Below are 20,134 nucleotides of genomic sequence, written 5' to 3' on the forward strand. Positions count from 1 at the left end.
GGCAGGACGTATAAATAGGCCTATTTTTGATATCATTCTTGCTGATGTTTGTATTTTTAATTATATAGGCTACTGTTTAATATGGTGTTTTGTAACTTTTGTTAAATGAAATAACAATGGCCATTAAAATAACAACAAAAGAGCGTGAGATTTAGTCTGAAATTAACATGTAATTCATTGAAAACAGGCCTACACAAGCATTAAATTACAAGTAATAACACAATAACTTCACTCAGGGCTAATTGTGAGATTTTACTCCCTAAGGCTAATTTTGTCTTTTTACTTACAACGAGTTGAGTGGAATTTCCAGAGGCACAAAACTCAATCTCAAATTTTACAGTTGTTATCATTTAAAATCACATGGCATAAGTCATAGACAACCTGTAGAAAACACGTAAATGAGGAAATACTCCACACTGAGGTGAATATTAGTACTGCAAATGGGGTCTTTCAGGCACAGTTCAATCAAAAATTAAATTGGTGTTTATTTCAGGTTATTCAAAGGGTAGGTGATTTTTTTTTTCAGTAGAACATCACATCAGACTTTTAGATTAAACTGTGTTCCTTGGTGATTTATATAATGCATGTAACAAGCTGTACAGTAAAATAAAAACATACACAGACAAAACATAATTAATCCCTGTCTCCTGAGGACACAGTACATTGAGGTTATATGAAGTGAAGTAATATGTTTGTGTATTATTTACACCATTATTATAGATTTAATCCACAGCCAAATGAGGAAATATAAATCTCTTCCACAAGCTGCTTCTTTTGGACAGTTGGTTTCTCGAATAACTGATTTGTGTAATCTTTACATGTTATCATGAAATAAAATACATAAATACAAATAAAGTATTAAAAAACAAAAAAAAAAATATATATATATGCTTTACAAGTCTAAAGTCTTTAACTTTATAACGTCTGTAGTTATCTCTTTACATACATTAAACTATTAGAAACCATGAAAAAATGGACACAATCAGTACGTAAAGCAGAAAGATTACAAATGTGTTTGTTTATTGAATAGCAGAAATACCAAGTCATTAGATAATATTAAAATTAAAATTAAATACAGTTCACATGATAAAATGTAAACTGAATGCAAATTACAAAAAGAAAAGAAAATCCATGTGGCGGAAAGAAATGGCCTTCTCTAAAGCTAATATACTAATAAACTTATAAACCCTGAGTAGTACATGTCACTGTAATGATTATATTTAATAGATACGTTAAGTTGACTCCCAAATATGACACTTCTAACAGTCTACAATAAAAATGTAGATCAATCTATCATACAAAAAATCTGAAAATTATAGCACGTGTTAACCATTGTAACTGTTCTGACAGACTTTAAAATGAGTATATACTGAAAAAAAAACACTTAAGGTTTAATGTCAATCATTCTGAGAGAATATTTCCAAACATAAAATGAAATTTTGAATACAAATATTGTTTGCATGCTGACATCTTCAGTTGAAATAGAATGTGTGGTAAGCTGATCAAACAAAACCAAAAATATCTGCATATCTTTCTTTTCCAATGTTTCCTGGAAGCCTTAAAGGGCAGACAGAACAAAAAAGTCAGATTGTGGTGTAGTCAGAATCAAAGACATACTCAATAGCCAATCAGAAAATATCAGCCAATCAATCAATTGGATAATGCTTAGAACTATTTTTGGAATATAAAAATATATGATGCATACCTTAAATCCACATCCCCTCAGACTTGTCTTGATTTTCTGCTTTTTGCGATTTCTCTGCTAAAAATGAAAAGAAGCACACAAACAGTCATCTTATATACAACTGTTCTCATTTATACATAACCTGTAATGCTGTAACCTTATGTTGCTGCTCACATGGTGGCCAATTTTATCATTATTATTTCAATGAATAGATTATACTATATTTTAGCTCAGTACATTTTTTTTTCTTATATTCTATATTTTGGAGGATTATTTGCATACTAAATTGGGTAGCACTCTACTTTAAAGTCTTGTTTGCATGTACATAATTAAGCATTATTCCTAAACCTAAGCTTAACCTATGTAGTGACCTTAGTACTACTATCTTATGTTAACTACATACAGCAAAATAAAGTGCAACCCTAAATTGTATCCATTTATGGTATGTTGACCATTTTTTGAGCATAGATAGACTTGAAAACTTAATAAACCTTGCAGGCTTTGAAGCACAGACTACTGTTTGGTCTCTTTTTTTAAATAAGACTCCTGGCAGATTATTGAAAATGGAAACAGGTATGGCCTAGTTGTTCTCTTTCAAGGTGATTTACGAGGACATGTCTTGTGTCTTTGTGAATCAAAACGTATAAAACTTTATGGGGTCACGGTTTCTTGTAAGTGTGAGGTTTAGGGGTAGAGGTGGGGTATAGCCATATATATTAAGTGGTTTTTACAATATAATATGCATTACTCCTATGGGGTGTCCTCGTAAACCATATATACAAGTATATGTGTATGTGTCTGTACCGGTTTTGGTGGTTTAAGAGGACAAATGTACAAATTTGTATTATGACATGGTTATTACCTAGGTATTACAGTGTTAAGGTGGTTTATGAGGACGTGCACTGTGTCCTCATAATTTACAACTCTAAATATCATACTTAAAGACTTTTTTCCAATTCAGAGTTTGCCACAGATTTCCTGTAAGGGTGCCATATGTAGCTGCGTGTGTGTGTGCATCCAATCAGCAATGGAACTTAATTTATTGTGTTTTGGCTAAAATGATTTAGTAATACTTAGATTTACCTTTTTCCTGGCGTTTACCATGTTCTTTGATGAATTGACCTTTGTTGTTATGGTATATATCAGAAATCTTCTCCAGCAGTTGATTTACTTGAGTCTGATCCTCAATGTCCTTGTTATTCAGTGCATGATATCTTTTGCCATATGTTTTTAGAAGACCGTCGAGCTCTGGATTCTCCTTAATGAATTCTTCAATAGCTTTGTCTTTCAGTTCATCCTTTCCAGAGAAAACGATCAGTGTGTGTGCTCTTGATTTGTCAAGATGCTTGTTTATGTGATCTATCATTTTAAAGGTTTCTGCTGTAATTTCTCCCACTTTAATCACAATCATAATGACGTGCGGCCCTGGAGTGGCATGTGAAAGAGACTGAGAGACTGAATCGTTCACTTCTGTTTCTTTGTTAAATCCAGGAGAATCAATCAACATTAAATTAACCCCAGAGCTGCTGATTGTATACAGTAGGGATTTGCTGCTTTCAGTTTTGGTAGCTTTTCCTAAAAGAGTCTGGATGGTTGAGGTTTTTCCTGCTCCTGTCATTCCCAGGACAACAACTCTGACTTGTTGAGTGGTTTTGTTCTGAGGATCTGCATTGTCTCTCTTGTGCCTCTTCTTTTGTGCATCTGAAGGTCCTGTCAGGTCATCAGATGGAATTTGACTGTGTTCTGGCTTTCTAACCATCATTTTTTCATCTTGCCTTTTACTGTTGGTGCAATCCATAGCATTGTCATGCTTTATCTGTGTTTCTTTCAGAACTTGTAAGACTTTGTTCAGACTTTTCTTGACAGATGAACTGTCTTTGTTGTTCCAAGTGAACACTCGATTCCCACAGCTGAGAATAATGCTCCGCAATGGTCCTGTTTCCTCCTCTAGAAATTGCTTAAAGGATTTTGACTCAAGGTTATCAGAGTGTGTGAACAGAATTGAGGTATGATTCATGAATTGATCTCCTAAGACTTTATGTAATTTTGGAATTATTAGCATCTCTTTGGCAGTAAAGGAACCAATAGGGAAGACCATAAGAAAAGCATAAGGTCCATTAAGTGACAAAATGGCCGTCTTTATTTGGGATGCCACCTCATCCTCAGGGATTTTAGTGCAGTGCCATCCTGGAGTGTCCACGACTGTGACTTCCATTCCATTCACTGTGGCTGAAGCCGTCTGGTATGATACTGTCACTGACTGAGTAGATGCATAAGACTTGAAGACCTTTTTATTGAGTATGATGTTTCCGGAAGCACTTTTACCAGACCCAGTTGTACCAAGCAGGATAACCTGCAATTTCTTTGGGGTTTCCATAACAAAAGTAGTCCGTCAAATTGTCCAGGCTTTTCCCTACAGACAGAAAATAATTATAAAGATATAAAGATATATAATTATCTATTAAATATGCAGAATCATTTATTTGAAATATTTAATTGCTATTTGTTTTGATGCTGGAATATGATTTTAGGTTGTTGCTCTACTCTGGTTACGTTTTAGATTTACAGTGGAGATCAAATTAAGAGAATAATCTACATTCTCCAAAATCTCAAATTCACTGATTAGTCCTATTTTATGTTAACAGCAGTAATGGAGCATATTTTTAAACATGTTTCATGAGTTGCATACAGTCATGTGAAAAAGTTAGCACACCCCTTTAAATGTTAAGGGTTTTCATAATAGGACATAATAAAAACTTTATAGTCCCTGGCAGGTTTTAAGATTTGTTAGATAAAACCCCACATGAACAACAACACTTTGATAAAACATGCCATTTTTTATTTAAGCAATATAAAGCCAAGATTGAAAATCAGTGGGTGTAAATGTAGGACACACTATGATTCAAATGCCCGTAGATCCACTTTAAGCAGTAATTATGCTTAAAATAATAATTTTCTCTGTGACCTTATCAGTCTCTCAAATAATTATGGAGAAAATTTTAAGTTTTTTTCCCCACAGCATTTCAGTCAGAATAAGCTCTGAGCTATTGCAACATCTTGATTTTTTGTTTCTTTTTTGTTTTGTTTTCATTTTCAGCTGTCCTGTTATAGATTTGCTGTATGTGCCCAAATGTAAATTAGGTGCATTTCCATCAAGTTGTTGGAGCAGATGACTGTAGTATTGGTAACCTAGCAACAAACAGTAAACAAGACGATCATAATGAAGACAGCACGTGGGTGAAATGTCCACTATATCAGAGTTTATTCTGCAAGGGCATTTCCATCTTCCATTATTCACATGAACTCTTTTTTACCCAACAGTCCAAAAGAACTAAGAGAGCAAAATATGTCCCAGGAGTTACGCTTTTTTGCAGTTTTTGTTTTCGCAAATCCACCAGAGGCCGCTGTGTATGCTTTTTCCAGGGGCGTAGCAACCGGGGGGGACAGGGGGATCCGTCCCCCTCACTTTTAGAGACAGACCATTTAGAAACAGGTGATTAATAATTATATGAACATATGATCTCATACAGCCGTCCCCCCCCACTTTTAAAATGTCCGCTACGCCCCTGGCTTTTTCAGATCTCAAATTTCTCTCACGAGTGCCATTTGCACCTGCTGTTCTCACGTAAATCTGTTCTCGCGTTTTAAAAAGCACCCATTGAGCTGACCACCCCCTTCCCTAAATTCAATCGCAGTGTTTTAAGAAACAATTCAGAAAAGGAAAACCTTCCTGATTTTTTTACCATGTTTTCAGATTTTACCACATTCTCACCCTGTTATTTACTTATTTTTTAGCTTTTGTTTTTGTTTTACCTGCTTTCTGGAACCGTTCTTCACTGGGCTTGAACCATGTTGTTTCACTTAACTCCGCTCTGCCTTTCAAGGCTGCTGACATACATGTCGAGCTATTGGACAAACTCGTAACAGTGGGAAAGCCGTATGCATGCAGGTAAGCAGTCAGCTGGTAAGCGCAAAAAGGAATGGCGTCATACCGCCCCATAGCGTTGATTTAAAAGTTGAAGTGCAGCCATACGAAGCTCTGGCTACATAATTCGCGATCTCCAGATATGTATATAGCGCTACTTTTTCAGAATGTTTGTCCGAAAACAACTCAAGTCAGCATAAAAATATTTTAGCAAATTGCAAAGGGATTTTATGTAAAATAGGGTTTTCATCACTTGTTTTTCATGTGACAACTATCATTAAGACAGGGTGATAGAAACCCAGCTAGTGTCTTTTTGCATGACCCAATGTTGGCCTAGCTTTAGCTGCTGGATGGGCATTGTGTTAACACACACACAAAGGCTCAAGATCAACAGACTACTAACTTCTACTTGTGATCAGTTCAGGGATTCAATTAGCATTGCATGATTTTTGCCAATACTATATGTTATTATTCATCTGGGGTATTATTTCCCAATTTGTATAACCTGCCAAAGATCAAAAAATGTTTATGTCCTGATAAGGAAAATTTGGCATTTCAAATGATGTCCTAACTTTTTTTGCATGACTGTATGGTCCTGAAGCACAGTATAAAAGCTTAATAGAAAATGAGATAATTGAAAATGAACACTGATCAGAATTATAGATCATTTTTAGATCCCTCACATCGTATTTGGTGTTTATCTGCACCTGATGGTAAACTCCTGAATTAGCTGACACCGGTACCATAACTTTCTAGTTTTTATTGACTCAAGACGGTGAGCCATTCTTAAGTGGTTCATCCGATTCATTCAGCCACAATTAGAGGAGTTGGTCTGTAATTTCCACAGTATTGCTATTTTACAATGTTACTGTGGGTGTGTTGGTTACAAATTATATAGACTATCATTTAACATGACTGTAATTACCTTTAAACACACATCTGAATAACCTCAACCTGCATACCACAGATTACCACTATCAGTAGACCTAACAAACATTTGGCAAAAAGCCAAATGCACTGTAGTTCGCAAGCTCAACATATATGACTTCTCGATATTCTGGACACTTATTTGAGACAATGACCTGAAATATAAATGCCATATAACTGATAACCCTGGAGATTTGGTGTGCAAACTACATGGTTCACAATAAAAGACAATTAGTAAATCAATAAATAAATAATCAGTAAATAAATTATAAAAAATAAACTGAACTCAACAAAGCTGCACATTTTCTGAACAAAGCATTCACTGTAATCTACAGAATAAATCAACTCAATAATAAAATAATAGAAAAATGACTGAAGTTTATGATGATTACAGAATAAATCAATATTCTTTTTACTATATAGCAGTACCTTTTGTACCTGACAGTGAATATAATCTAACAATAACAAAGTTCTCACAGTCCGATTACAATGCTTTGTTAAAAAATAAAATTATTTCAGTACATGATCAACTTAATATTTTTCCACTTTTTAGACACCCAATTCCAATATTGTAAACAATTCACAATAGCGGTATCCACTGTTGTACTTTTGTCACTACAGTTATTCCATAACATATCTTAAATCTTAGCTTAATGACACATTCGAATGACTGCAAAAGTCTACATTGCTGAAATACGGGCCAAAAACACTTACCTTCAGAAAACAGATCTTCTTTTAAATCACCTCCTCTCATCTCCCGTCCTATATAGCTTAAGTAAAAGCTTTTCCAGTCATACAACCCGTGTAAAAAAAGGGGTTGGTCAAATCAGGAGGTAGTAAACTCTCAGAACTGATGGCTTCAACAACCCAACTGCTGTCAGATGTCCTGAAATCCTTGAAGAAGCAAGTCAACCATGCAGAGAAGCTATTCCAGCACTATGGGTAAGTTTTAACAATTCTTCCTCATCAACACACCTCAGTATTTCAGTATTTGATTATGACAACACAAATTCTCATCTAAAATGTCAACAGATCCTGAGATACGCATAGTTTTAGTTGGTAAAACAGGAGTCGGAAAGAGCGCTACAGGAAACACCATTCTTGGCGAAAAAGCTTTCAATTCAGAAGCAAGAGCGACGTCCATCACTAAAGAATGCTCACGTGAATCACGGATGATGAACAGAAGGCAGGTTTCAATTGTGGACACTCCTGGCCTGTATGATACTCACCTGTCCAATGAACAAGTCATAAACGAAGTTGTGAACTGCATCAGACTCGCAGCTCCGGGTCCTCATGTCTTTCTTCTCATAATTTCCATTGGACGCTTCACTGAAGAGGAGAAGAACACAGTTGAACTGATTCAGAGAGTCTTTGGGCAGCAAGTACACAGACACATGATGGTTTTATTCACCAGAGCTGATGATCTTGAAGACAGGACACTGGAGGATTTTATTGAAGAAGCTCCAGAGCTTAGAAAATTGATAGAGGCATGCTCAGGGAGATTTCATATGATGAATAATAAAGAAAAGAGAGACAGAGCGCAAGTCGATGAACTTATACGGAAGATTGTGGTCATGATAAAACAGAATCAAAACAGCTATTATAGCTACCACATGTTTGAGATGGCCAATGAACTCACCAATGTGAGGAAAACTGCCAGGGAAAAAGATCAAATCATTGAAGACTTAAAGAAGGAGTTAAGAAAGATTCAAAAAGACACTGATAAGTCCTTTTGCTGCATATTGTAGGACTGTCAAAATATTCCAATGGTGAACAGTGTTACAATCAAGTTTTGTCCAATCATTTCTTTATTTTACGATTTCTTTTAAATATATTTGTATGTACTTTTTATTTACCTGGTTGTAAAAGTATAGAAATTCAGTTTAATTATTTGCATGTGGTGTGTTATTGGCCTTGTTATTGGTCCTTTTTTTTCTTTTTCTTTTTTGTATATATTTTGTCTTTTTAATTTAGATTGGTATTGTTGTTGTTATTATTATTATCAATAATAATAATAGGCGATGCAGTGGCGCAGTAGGTAGTGCTGTCGCCTCACAGCAAGAAGGTCGCTGGTTCGCGCCTCGGCTGGGTCAGTTGGCGTTTCTGTGTGGAGTTTGCATGTTCTCCCTGCGTTTGCGTAGGTTTCCTCCGGGTTCTCCGGTTTCCCCCACAGTCCAAAGACATGCGGTACAGGTGAATTGGGTTGGCTAAATTGTCTGTAGTGTGTGTGGATGTTTCCCAGAGATGGATTGCGGCTGGAAGGGCATCCGCTGTGTAAAAACGTGCTGGATAAGTTGGCGGTTCATTCCGCTGTGGCGACCCCGGATTAATAAAGGGACTAAGCCGAAAAGATAATGAATAATAATAATAATAATAATAATAATAATAATAATAATAATAATAATAATGTGTGGCTAAAAATTAAAGCTCAACGCCAAAGTTTCACATTTTGACTCCTTTGTGTGTTTAATTTTTATTATATTCTACTGGCATAGTTTTTCCTGAAACTGATTATTCATTTCAAAATTCTATAATAATAATAATAATAATAATAATAATAATAACAACAATAGCAACAGCAACAAACTTTTTTACTTTTTCTTCAAATAGGCTACTTTGTAGACTGAAAATTACTGAAACAATAAAATCATTATACCTCTTTGATTTAGAGGAAACAAAAACTTGAACTTTAAAATGTGATATGATATGAAATTATATAATATGACTTGAAATGCACTGTGTAGTAAAAGCTAGTTAAAGGTCTGTAGTTTAATTTGCTTCATTACATACATAATACCTACATAATAAAAATATATATATTAAAAAAATATATATATATACACAATGACATGACAATTTATATATATATATATACATAGTTGAAGTCAGAATCATTAGCCCCCCTGAATTATTACCCGCTGTTTATTTTCTACCCCAATTTCTGTTTAATGGAGAGAACATTTTTTCAACACATTTCTAAACATAATAGTTTTAATAACTCATTTCTAATAACTGATTTACTGATTAGCTGATTTGATCTTTGCCAGGATGACAGTAATTGATATTTTACTAGATATTTTTCAAGACACTTCTATACAGCTTAAAGTGACATTTAAGGCTTAACTAGGTTAATTAGGTTAACTAGGCAGGATAGGGTGATTAGGCAAGTTATTGTATAATGATGGTTTGTTTTGTATCAAAAAATATATAGTTTAAAGTGGCTAAAAATATTGACCTTGAATGGTTTTAAAAAAATAAAAACTGCTTTTATTCTAGCTGAAATAAAACAAATAAGACTTTCTCCAGAAGAAAAAATGTGACCATACTGTGAAAATATCCTTGTTCAGTTAAACATCATTTGGGAAATCATTTTAAAAATTCAAAGGGGGGCTAATAATTCTGACTTCAACCGAATATATATATATATATATATATATATATATATATATATATATATATATATATATATATATATATATATATATATATATATATATATATATGTAAAATATTTTTGTAATGGGATCTAATTTCTTGTGACCTATTCAATGTTCACCTGTGTAATCAGATAAATACTTATTTAATCTGTACCTGACTGTACAAAAAAGTGTTGTAAGACAGTACTGTTCATAGTCCACTAAAACTTTAATAAAAGCATTAACCAATAAATGTGTGTTATAAAAACCAAGCAAATCATGATTTACCTAAAGTCATATTCCCTGGTGAATATGAGTAACTATACTCTCCCTTTTATATTTTGAAAACCATTTTGGTCTGATGTGAACAAGAACTCACAGCAGGGTCAACACACCTGAGAAGTATCAAAGAATACCGCACACAGAATTGTTTTATTAGTTATGCAAAATTATCTCTGTTCATGTAATCTCTTCATATAAACACCTCAACAGTGCCCAAAAAGTTTAAAATTCCAGTATTAAATTTTAGGATCACATCAGTCATACAATGACTAGGTAGTCCTGGTAGTTTACAACATTAAGCTCAGTACTGTATTTTACTTATTGTTTTTGTATCATAGGTATCAAAGGTGCTTAGATTCAATAAAAATTCAAGACGTAAGTGCACTAACTGTAAATTGTTATACAAGATATGGGGCATTAACCAATAAACAGTCATGTTATCAAGATTTCCAGTAAGCTATACTGTATGTTAACACCCATGCTTTCTGGAAATTATTTACATTTCCTTAGGATCAAATAATAAGAATAAAAGACAAAAACAGAACACACACATCAGCTACAATTCCTTCATTATTCTAAAATGAAAAATAATGGTAATGATGAACAGTTTGACAAATTACTTACAGCAATCTCTGAGAATAACATCAAAATCTGAAATGTCTTTCGACAACAATATTGTAACATATTAATTATTAAGTACGTAATGTAATATGCCAGCTTAAAAAAATAGCATATGCTGGTAAGTTTTGACAAATGCTTGCTGGTTAATGCTGATGAGGACCAGCTTAGGACCAGTACATGACCAGCAAAGAATCAGCTTAAACCAACTCATGATGACCAACAAGAATCAGCTTAAACCAGCAACCACATGTCTTATACCTAACCAGCATATTTTTTTCTTCTGTGTAACAAAAACAAGCAAAAAAAAAAAAAAAAAAAAAAAAAAAAAAATATATATATATATATATATATATATATATATATATATATAACAAATATTGCATTTTGCCAGATGATGCACAAAAGAGAAAAACAGATCACCAAATCTTATCAGCTTGCCAATATCAGTTTCCCACAGTTTCCCACAATCTGGTCATATGTTTTAGTATTATTATGATTATTATTTATTATCATAACCTGTTTTACAGGTTAAACTATGTATAGCTAAATTAATTTGTGGTTATAATAAAAACATATAAATATAATATAAATAAAAATGATTGTAAAAAAAACATCAATAAAAATGCATACATAAACAGCACAATTCACATTTACAAAATGCAAATCGTAAATTGAAAACACAGTTGACAAATGCATTAGCAAAATTTGTAAATCCAAAACGCAATTCATAAATGCACAAATCTAAATCCTCAGGGCTGGGTTGCAGCTAGAAGGGCATCCACTGCATAAAACATACAGTTTAAGTCAGAATTATTAGCCCCCCTTTGATTTTTTTTTCCTTTTTTTAAATATTTCCCAAATTATGTTTAACAGAGCAAGGAAATTTTCACAGTATGTCTGATAATGTTTTTTCTTCCGGAGAAAGTCTTATTTGTTTCATTTCAGCTACAATAAAAGCAGTTTTTAATTTTTTAAAGGTCATTTTAAGGTCAAAATTATTAGCCCCTTTAAGCTATATTTTTTTCAGATAGTCTACAGAACAAACCATCCTTATACAATAACTTGCCTAATTACCCTAACCTGCCAAGTTAACCTAATTAACCTAGTTAAGCCTTTAAATGTCACTTTAAGCTGTATAGAAGTGTCTTGAAAACTATCTAGTACAATATTATTTACTGTCATCATGGTAAAGATAAAATTTATTATAAGAAATGAGACTTCAACTGTGTGTTAAATTCAGTTAATTATTCCTGTGAAATGTTTAATTAAATGTTCTGTGTAACAAATTTAGTTCACTCTTTCATCAGACATGGATATTTGCCCAGGTTCTTTGATGAAATCTCCATTGTTTTCATGGTATAAGTTAGAAATCTTTTCCAACAATTCAGATACTTGTGTCTGATCATTGGTGTGATTGTTGTTCAGTGTGTGAAATCTTTTGCCATGCATTTCAACCAAATTTTCGAGCTCGGGACTATCTTTAATGAACTCTTCAATAGTCTTTTCTTTCAAATCATCCTTTCTTGAGAAAATAATCATTGTGTATCTTACTGAATTGTTAAGATATGCGTGTATGCGCTCTATCATTTTGAAGGTTTCCTCAGTAACCTGTCCCACTCTTATAACAATCATGATAATGTGTGGACCTGGGTTGGCAAATGACAAAGATTTAGAGACTACATGTTCCACTTCATTTACATTTTCAATCCCTGGAGAATCAATCAACATTAATCAACATGTTTATTCACATTTGCTGGCTGCCCAGCATCCTCTATTAACAAACTTCAATTAGTACAAAATGCAGCTGCCAGAGTTCTTACCAGGTCTAGAAAATTTGATCACATCACCCCAATTTTATCCTCCTTACACTGGCTGCCTGTTAAGTTTCGTATTGAATTTAAAATATTGCTTCTTACATATAAAGCTTTAAATAATCTAGCTCCTGTTTATCTAACCAATCTTCTGTCTCGCTACAATCCAACTCGCTCTTTAAGATCTCAAAACTCAGGGCTTCTGGTAGTACCTAGAATAGCAAAGTCGAGTAAAGGAGGTCGAGCCTTCTCATTTATAGCTCCTAAACTCTGGAATAGCCTTCCTGATAACGTCCGAGGCTCAGACACACTCTCCCAATTCAAAACTAGATTAAAGACCTATCTGTTCAGTAAAGCATACACTTAGTGCACCACTTAGGGGGCTTCCACACAGGTTATGCATCTTGCTGATATACACTGTGAACATCAGCTACGCTAATTATTTTCTTTATTCTCCATTTCCACCTGGGGATACTCTTCCCGAGGCCCCCAGACTATGCAGAGTCACTGATTCGTTCCAAGACCAACGACGAGATGATCCCAAGGTTTCCATATCCTGGACCTGGCCGAATCCTGAACAACTACTGCGATGGTCATGGAAGAGTGGAGAACATGAGACTGTTTCCTATGACGCTCCAGAGACAGACGAGTCTTCGCTGAGGCCAGCTTCCAGCCTCCGCCACTGAGACTGCAGCTCTGCACAAGACGTTTGGCCAGCGGAGAAATTAAAATGGTCGTGCCCAACTGAGTCTGGTTTCTCTCAAGGTTTTTTTTCTTCACTTCCGCCTTTAGTGAAGTTTTTTTTTCCCTCTCCGCTGTCGCCATTGGCTTGCATGGTTCAGGATCTGTAGAGCTGCGCATCGATGGATTTGCTCTTCAGTATTTGGACTCTCAGTAGTGATTATTAAACCACACTGAACTGAGCTAAACTGAACTGAACTTAAACACTACAAACTGAACTACACTGTTCCTATTTACTGTGACCTTTTATGTGAAGCTGCTTTGACACAATCTACATTGTATAAGCGCTATACAAATAAAGGTGAATTGAATTGAATTGAATTAAATTCACTCCTAATTTGTTTGCTGTGTAAACGTCCATGCTGCTTTCATTTTGCGTTTTTTTTCCTAAAAGAGTTTCGATGGTTGCAGTTTTTCCCACTCCAGCCATTCCTAGGACAACAATTCTGATTTTTTCATTTGTTTTTTCCTGTTGGTTGTTGTCTCTCTTAGCCCTCTTAATATGAGTATCTGAAATATTTATCACTTGATCTTGTTCTGGATTTTTATTCATTTGTTCATCTTGTATGTTACTCTGGGAGCAGGTCATAATATTTTCAACTTTTTTCTGTGATTTATTCAGATCCTGCAGCATTTTGTCCATATTCTTCACAGATGAACTGTCCTTGTTGTTCCAGTAGTACACTCGATTTCCACATTGCTGAACAAGGCTGTACAAGGGTCCTTTTTCTTCCTTAAGAAACTGTTCAAAGGACTTTGACTCAAGGTTATCGGAATGTGAGAACAGAATTGAAGTGTGATTCCCAAAATCCTTTCCCAGAGCCTGGCCTAATTCTGAAATCATTAGCACATCTTTGGCGGTAAAGGAACCGATAGGAATGACCATAAGATAAGCATAAGGTCCATTAAGTGACAAAATGGCCGTCTTTATTTGGGATGCCACCTCATCCTCAGGGATTTTAGTGCAGTGCCATCCTGGAGTGTCCACGACTGTGACTTCCATTCCATTCACTGTGGCTGAAGCCGTCTGGTGTAATACTGTCACTGACTGAGTGGATGCATAAGATTTGAAGACCTTTTTATTGAGTATAGTGTTTCCTGCAGCACTTTTTCCAGATCCAGTTCTACCAATCAGGACAATCTGCAATTTATTTGGGGTTTCCATTACAGGTAAAGATTTTCAGTGGAACTCAGAAAGCAAAGATAGTTTCTATGAAAAAAAGAGACAAAAACAGAATTGTGATGTCATATTATGCACACGAGGTCTAACAGAATAGTTTACCCAAGTATGAAAATAAAATGATGCCATAATTTAGCCTAATTTTTAATTCAGCCTCATGTTGTCCTAAAACCAACTGTCTTACTTCTTACAAGATTAAAGTTTAAAGTTTGTTTTCCAAAATTTGTTCGGTAATTTCATATTATAGTCAACATAAATGAAAAAGTGGTGTGGGGCCGAGAGCCGTGAGCATACGAGTGTTAACGACCATCACCTGTGTGGGCCACCTGTCTCGAGTCTCATAAGGCAGCTCTGGAAACTTAAAAGGAGGAGAGACTGCAGAGCAAGAAAAGTAAGGACCTGGGGCTGTATCAACGCTGGTTACGCACAAAACATTGCGTACGCCAGATTTCACGCTCACGTTTGGATTTACTAACGATGAAATGAACGTGTGAATGTGTGTTGGTTCACACTAACATGTCTGGCGTACGTGTATTTCTTGTGTGTGTTTGTTTTATTTCCATTGGCGACTCCTAGAGGCAATTATGTTAATTTGCACACTACAAAGTATCCTTGAGCCGTGCAATGGCAGCTGTATAGGACGGGATCATCCGCATGTCTTGCAGATTTATAAGGTTTCCATACCATGCAGTTGACCAGCCAAACATTAAAGCGCAATTTGCAGCGATCGCCCGTTTTCCCAATGTAATCGGAGCAATCGACTGCACGCACATTGCAATAAAGGCGCCATCTGAAGACAAATTTGGATGAATCAGAAACATTTTCATTCAATAAATGTGCAAATAATATGTGATGCTCAAATGCGCTAGACATAATACACACTTATTAATGATTCCTACTTGTCTTCCTCAAGATGAAGAGTAGGCAAAATCTGATTTGTAGTGGGGGAAAAAAGAAGAATGAGTTCATCAGACGCTGGATTCGAACCGAGTCCATGATCGAACGTGTCAAAACATATTGCCATGCGCTTTACGAGCCATGCCACTATATAGGCTATAAAATTTTACAACTTTACATCAGACCATTTCTTTTTTAATTCACTCACAGTGCAATGATCAAACCCAAGTGCGTTAACCGCGTCAGCTAAACTCTCCCACTCTATTTTTTTCTTTTGTTATTAATTCCGGAGGACAAACTTACAAATAACATCATTTTTTTCCGGTCTACCTCTGATAGGAGCACCTCAAATTCACATTCTGTTTCTCTTTTGCTTGCTTTTGCCATTGCTTTTTTGTTTGGTTTTGCCAAAGTAGAGTCATTAGCATATTCATACAGGGGAGGAGGCAGGGAGGGGTTTTGCGCTCACCCCCCCGGGAGTCTACCGCAAATGCTTAGAGGGGACACTTGGGGAAATACAAAATTGTAAATTATATTCCCGCTTACTTTTTGAGCACTGTTGAGTGAGTTCTTAAACACCTTTGATTGGTCATTGTGTTCACACACTCAACAGAAATGCCTGTGACTGGCTCTAACAATCAGCTCTGTCCACAGAACAGTGACATGGGCACTGAAAAATGGCCCCGTTTATCTATCAGCTGATCTTGCTGACCCCCACTCCCAAAAGAGAGGTTGTTTTTTCAGGTAAATACGGTTGAAAGACATGTGTGACAACTTGCGTCTTCTACAGCCTCTCACATATGATTACCAAAAGGGCGTAGGTTTGCACTTGAAATTGGTGGGGACTGTCCCCACTGACGAGTGAATACAATCCCCAAGTAATCCCCCCGTGAAGAATGAATATTGTTTATATATATATATATATATATATATATATATATATATATATATATATATATATATATATATATTGCTATTAATTATTTAACTGCTATTAAAATGTATTATTAATTAATCCTCTCTTCATACAATTTATTAAGTTAGGTTAAATAGTCAGGTGCGTAGCCAAACGGGTTCAGGTGGTTTGAAAGACCAAAATTTGGATTATTATTATTATGTTTGAATTTATCTTATTATTCAAATGGCCAAATTCTCACTAAGGAAGGTTGAATGCACTGGCCAGTTTATTATTTGCCAATAGGCTTCAGTTTTTAATTTAATAACGTCTAATCTAATAAAGTTTTAACAGAAAATTATGATTAAAAACAATTGTATTTTAAAAATAAGTATATTTTCATATTTGAAGAGTTTAGATGCAAAAACCTCTAAATGCCAATTATATTTTCTTATAAAATTAGAATTTTTCTATAACTCCTGTGTGTGGACTCTTATTTTACGTTTATAATGATTTTACTTTTATAGTGACGAATACGTCCTTTCCATTGCCTTTAAAGTGAAATAACTAAACATAAATATACGAGGCTGAGAAAAATGCTCATTTAACATGGCATTTAGAGGTTTTGGCATCTGAAGTCTTTGTTTCTTTATTCTAAGAATTAAAAATTCTAATTTCTAATTCAAAGTATTTTCATTATTTCTAAAACTTACAGTTTAAATCCACATGTGTAAATGATGCAATTTGACAAAATGGTAGGAAATATTTTTGGAACATCAAAAAGTGTATTTATAATAACTATCCAACAAGATAATCCGGCAAAATGAGTTCTTAATATGTCAATAAAATCTAATATTTATACATCAATTTAACAGAATGAATAATTAATCAGGTGAATAACTGCAAAAAGGTTCAGTTTTTCAGAAAACAAATAACCCTTCCTTTCAATAAGCTGGCTACAGGCCTGAAAGTGTAATGTTAAAACAATGTTTATTAACTGATAAAGAGAGAGTTTAATAAAGACTTTATAGTACAAATTAAACATGTCTCATAGTATTATTAAAAGATGGAGCACAGGCTGTAGTTTTTCTGACAAATTGCTTTAACCGAAAATGGAGATGTTCCTCTAAGAGATTAGGAGAACTGGCAGGATCATATACGTTTACATTTAACTTAGGTGTTTATTCTGCAGTTAGTTTTCAGGGAATATTGTTCACAGACTACATCAGTCTGCTATAATGTTTGACTGACCATAAAAGAGGTGAAAACACTAGCAATAGTGGCATTATCATGATAAATGATCATGTTTTTTAAGATATTTAAATTATTGGTGGGGACAATTCAGTAGTTGGTGGATATTGGTGGGGACACGTCCCCTCCGTCCACCCTAAATCTACACCCCTGGATTACCATGTTTACTGTGTATGAGCTACCAAGCAAATTAGTCACGCTGGAAAAGCCATTCAGTTAAGCAGTCAGTAGTACAGCCCTGTAGTGTACACACAAAATGAAGCCATATAAGCGAGCACTTATTTCTCAGTTCTCAAAAATGTATCCCTTGGCTCATTTTCCCAATGAGGCTGTGTTGACAAAACACAGAATATTTGAAAATGTTTCAATGCCATTAAAAAAGCATACAGTACCTTTGCCGACATTACAGATTAAAGCATTTATGCAGTGATTATTGTCAAATTAATTAATGCTCATTGTCACAAAGTTATCCTAACAATAACTGATAGGTCTGCAGGCAGTAAATCGTTTTTACAGAAATTTAACCAAACCTTTTATGAATGCTGCATGTGAAGTTTATTAATGGGCACTGTCATCAATATAAACACTGCATCTTTTTTGTCTGAGACTATAAATTCAATCACCTTGAAATTATATTTCACCCAAAACTGAAAACACTCATCATTTACTAGTATACTGACCCTAGTCACAAACTTGTTTGATTTTCTTTTTTCTGTTGAACACAAAATAAGATATTTTTGATGAAACTGGAAAGCTGAAAATCTGTAACCACTGATTTCCATAGGATAATTTTTTTTCACAACAGACGTCAATGGTTACAGGTTTTCAGCATTCCTCAAAATATATTCTTCAACAGAATAAAGAAACTCATAAAGGTGGGAACCACTTAAAGGGGTAAGTAAATATTGAGTAAATGTTAATTTTTGTGTAAAATATCCCTTTAAGCTTTAAATTGTCACACGCATCCCATGTCTGTGTGTGTGTGTGTGGGGGGGGGGGTGTATTCATTCATTAATTTCCCTTCGCCTTAGTCCCTTATTTTATCAGGGGGTTGCCACAGTGGAATGAACTGCTAACTATTACAGCATATGTTTTGCGCAGTGGATGCCCTGCCAGCCGCAACCCAGTACATATACCATACACTCTCGCACTCATAAACTATGGCCAATTTTATTTCTTCAATTCATCTATAGCACGTCTCTGGACTGTGGGGGAAACCTGAGCACACCAGAGGAAAACCAATTGAACACGGGGTGAACAAACTTCACACAAAAATGCAACTGGCCCAGTCGGGACTCGAACCAGTGACCTTTGTATATATATATATATATATATATATATATATATATATATATATATATATATATATATATATATATATATATATGTATGTATATATATGTATGTATATATATGTATGTATATATATGTATGTATATATATGTATGTATATATATGTATGTATATATATGTATGTATATATATATATATGTATATATATATATATGTATATATATATATGTATATATATATGTATATATATATATATATATATATATATATATATATATATATATATATATATATATATATATATATATATATATATATATATATATATATATATATATATATATATATATATATATATATATATATATATTTATATACACACACATACATACATACACACACACACACACACACACATACACAGAGAGACATTATGATCTTGATATAGTATTACATTTTATGCTTGCAATTTAAAAAACCTTTTCACAATATATAGTTTTTTGTATTGTATCGTTGAACGGAATACATTTTTGACAGATTACATTTGACTAGTTATCTCAATAATTAAAGGTATGGTATTTGAAAATTGTGTGTGTTCGGATAAAGTGCGAAAGATAAAGCATGGATAAGCTTAAATTTCCCCTTTTATGTTTTATATTTGATCTGTCTCAACCAATTCAGATAAAATTGTCATTGCATAATAATTGAGCCGTTTCAGAGTATTGATTTCTACTGTTTACATTATGCTTGCATTGCCAAGACAGACAACAACACGATTTATTAACATTTATTCCAGAGAGTTCCGTTATCCACCGCCATGGAAAAAAATAAATCATTCATTCTGACTGACCCGGATCTGAACAGAACTTAAAGCTTGGAGAGACCGGTCGGCTCTTCTCTTTCGTCTTACTTGCTAAACTTTTCTAAGCAGACAGCAAGTAAACAAAGAGTGAATATATAGCGGGAGCTATCGGGTGCAGAATAGAACCCACCAGCAGTGATAAAAACAGTCTAACGCATAAGGTCTGGGTCCGCGTAGGACGGCTTCTTGGTCTCGAACTGCGGTCCGCCTGTTAGTGACCACTGTTATAGATAAAATAATTGCTAACCTTAAACACTTACCTTCCGAGATAATTCCTTTGAATCGATTCCTATTTATATCCCTTCTTATACAGTTTTAAACGAGTCACTATTCAGACGTTTCTGTTTGC

The 20,134-nt window shown here is 34.4% G+C and overlaps 2 protein-coding genes across 2 annotated transcripts; one reads left to right on the plus strand and one right to left on the minus strand.

Moving 5' to 3' along the window:
• Positions 1 to 1,023: 1,023 nt before the first annotated feature.
• Positions 1,024 to 20,123, minus strand: LOC130228544 (GTPase IMAP family member 7). Its single transcript, XM_056456981.1, has 5 exons — positions 20,046 to 20,123; positions 7,251 to 7,865; positions 2,768 to 4,097; positions 1,706 to 1,762; positions 1,024 to 1,557 (listed from the first exon to the last, which is right to left on the minus strand). The coding sequence occupies exons 3-4, from the start codon at positions 4,059 to 4,061 to the stop codon at positions 1,707 to 1,709; spliced, it is 1,350 nt and encodes a 449-aa protein (XP_056312956.1). The 5' UTR covers positions 4,062 to 4,097; positions 7,251 to 7,865; positions 20,046 to 20,123; the 3' UTR covers positions 1,024 to 1,557; position 1,706.
• LOC130228565 (GTPase IMAP family member 4-like) lies at positions 7,424 to 9,046 on the plus strand. The gene is made up of 2 exons (XM_056457000.1): positions 7,424 to 7,478; positions 7,569 to 9,046. The coding sequence occupies exons 1-2, from the start codon at positions 7,451 to 7,453 to the stop codon at positions 8,282 to 8,284; spliced, it is 744 nt and encodes a 247-aa protein (XP_056312975.1). The 5' UTR covers positions 7,424 to 7,450; the 3' UTR covers positions 8,285 to 9,046.
• Positions 20,124 to 20,134: the final 11 nt, after the last annotated feature.

The sequence above is a fragment of the Danio aesculapii genome, chromosome 1, assembly GCF_903798145.1.
Source record: "Danio aesculapii chromosome 1, fDanAes4.1, whole genome shotgun sequence".
Lineage (NCBI taxonomy): Eukaryota > Metazoa > Chordata > Actinopteri > Cypriniformes > Danionidae > Danio > Danio aesculapii.

What these genes read in the sequence shown, in the direction of transcription:
- LOC130228544 (XM_056456981.1), bottom strand. Translation starts at nt 4,061, where the DNA reads ATGGAAACCCCAAAGAAATTGCAGGTTATCCTGCTTGGTACAACTGGG. An exon ending in TGGTAAACGCCAGGAAAAAG is followed by an intron (nt 1,763 to 2,767) that starts GTAAATCTAAGT and finishes TTTCATTTTTAG; the next exon opens with CAGAGAAATCGCAAAAAGCA.
- LOC130228565 (XM_056457000.1), top strand. Translation starts at nt 7,451, where the DNA reads ATGCAGAGAAGCTATTCCAGCACTATGG. An exon ending in AAGCTATTCCAGCACTATGG is followed by an intron (nt 7,479 to 7,568) that starts GTAAGTTTTAAC and finishes AAATGTCAACAG; the next exon opens with ATCCTGAGATACGCATAGTT.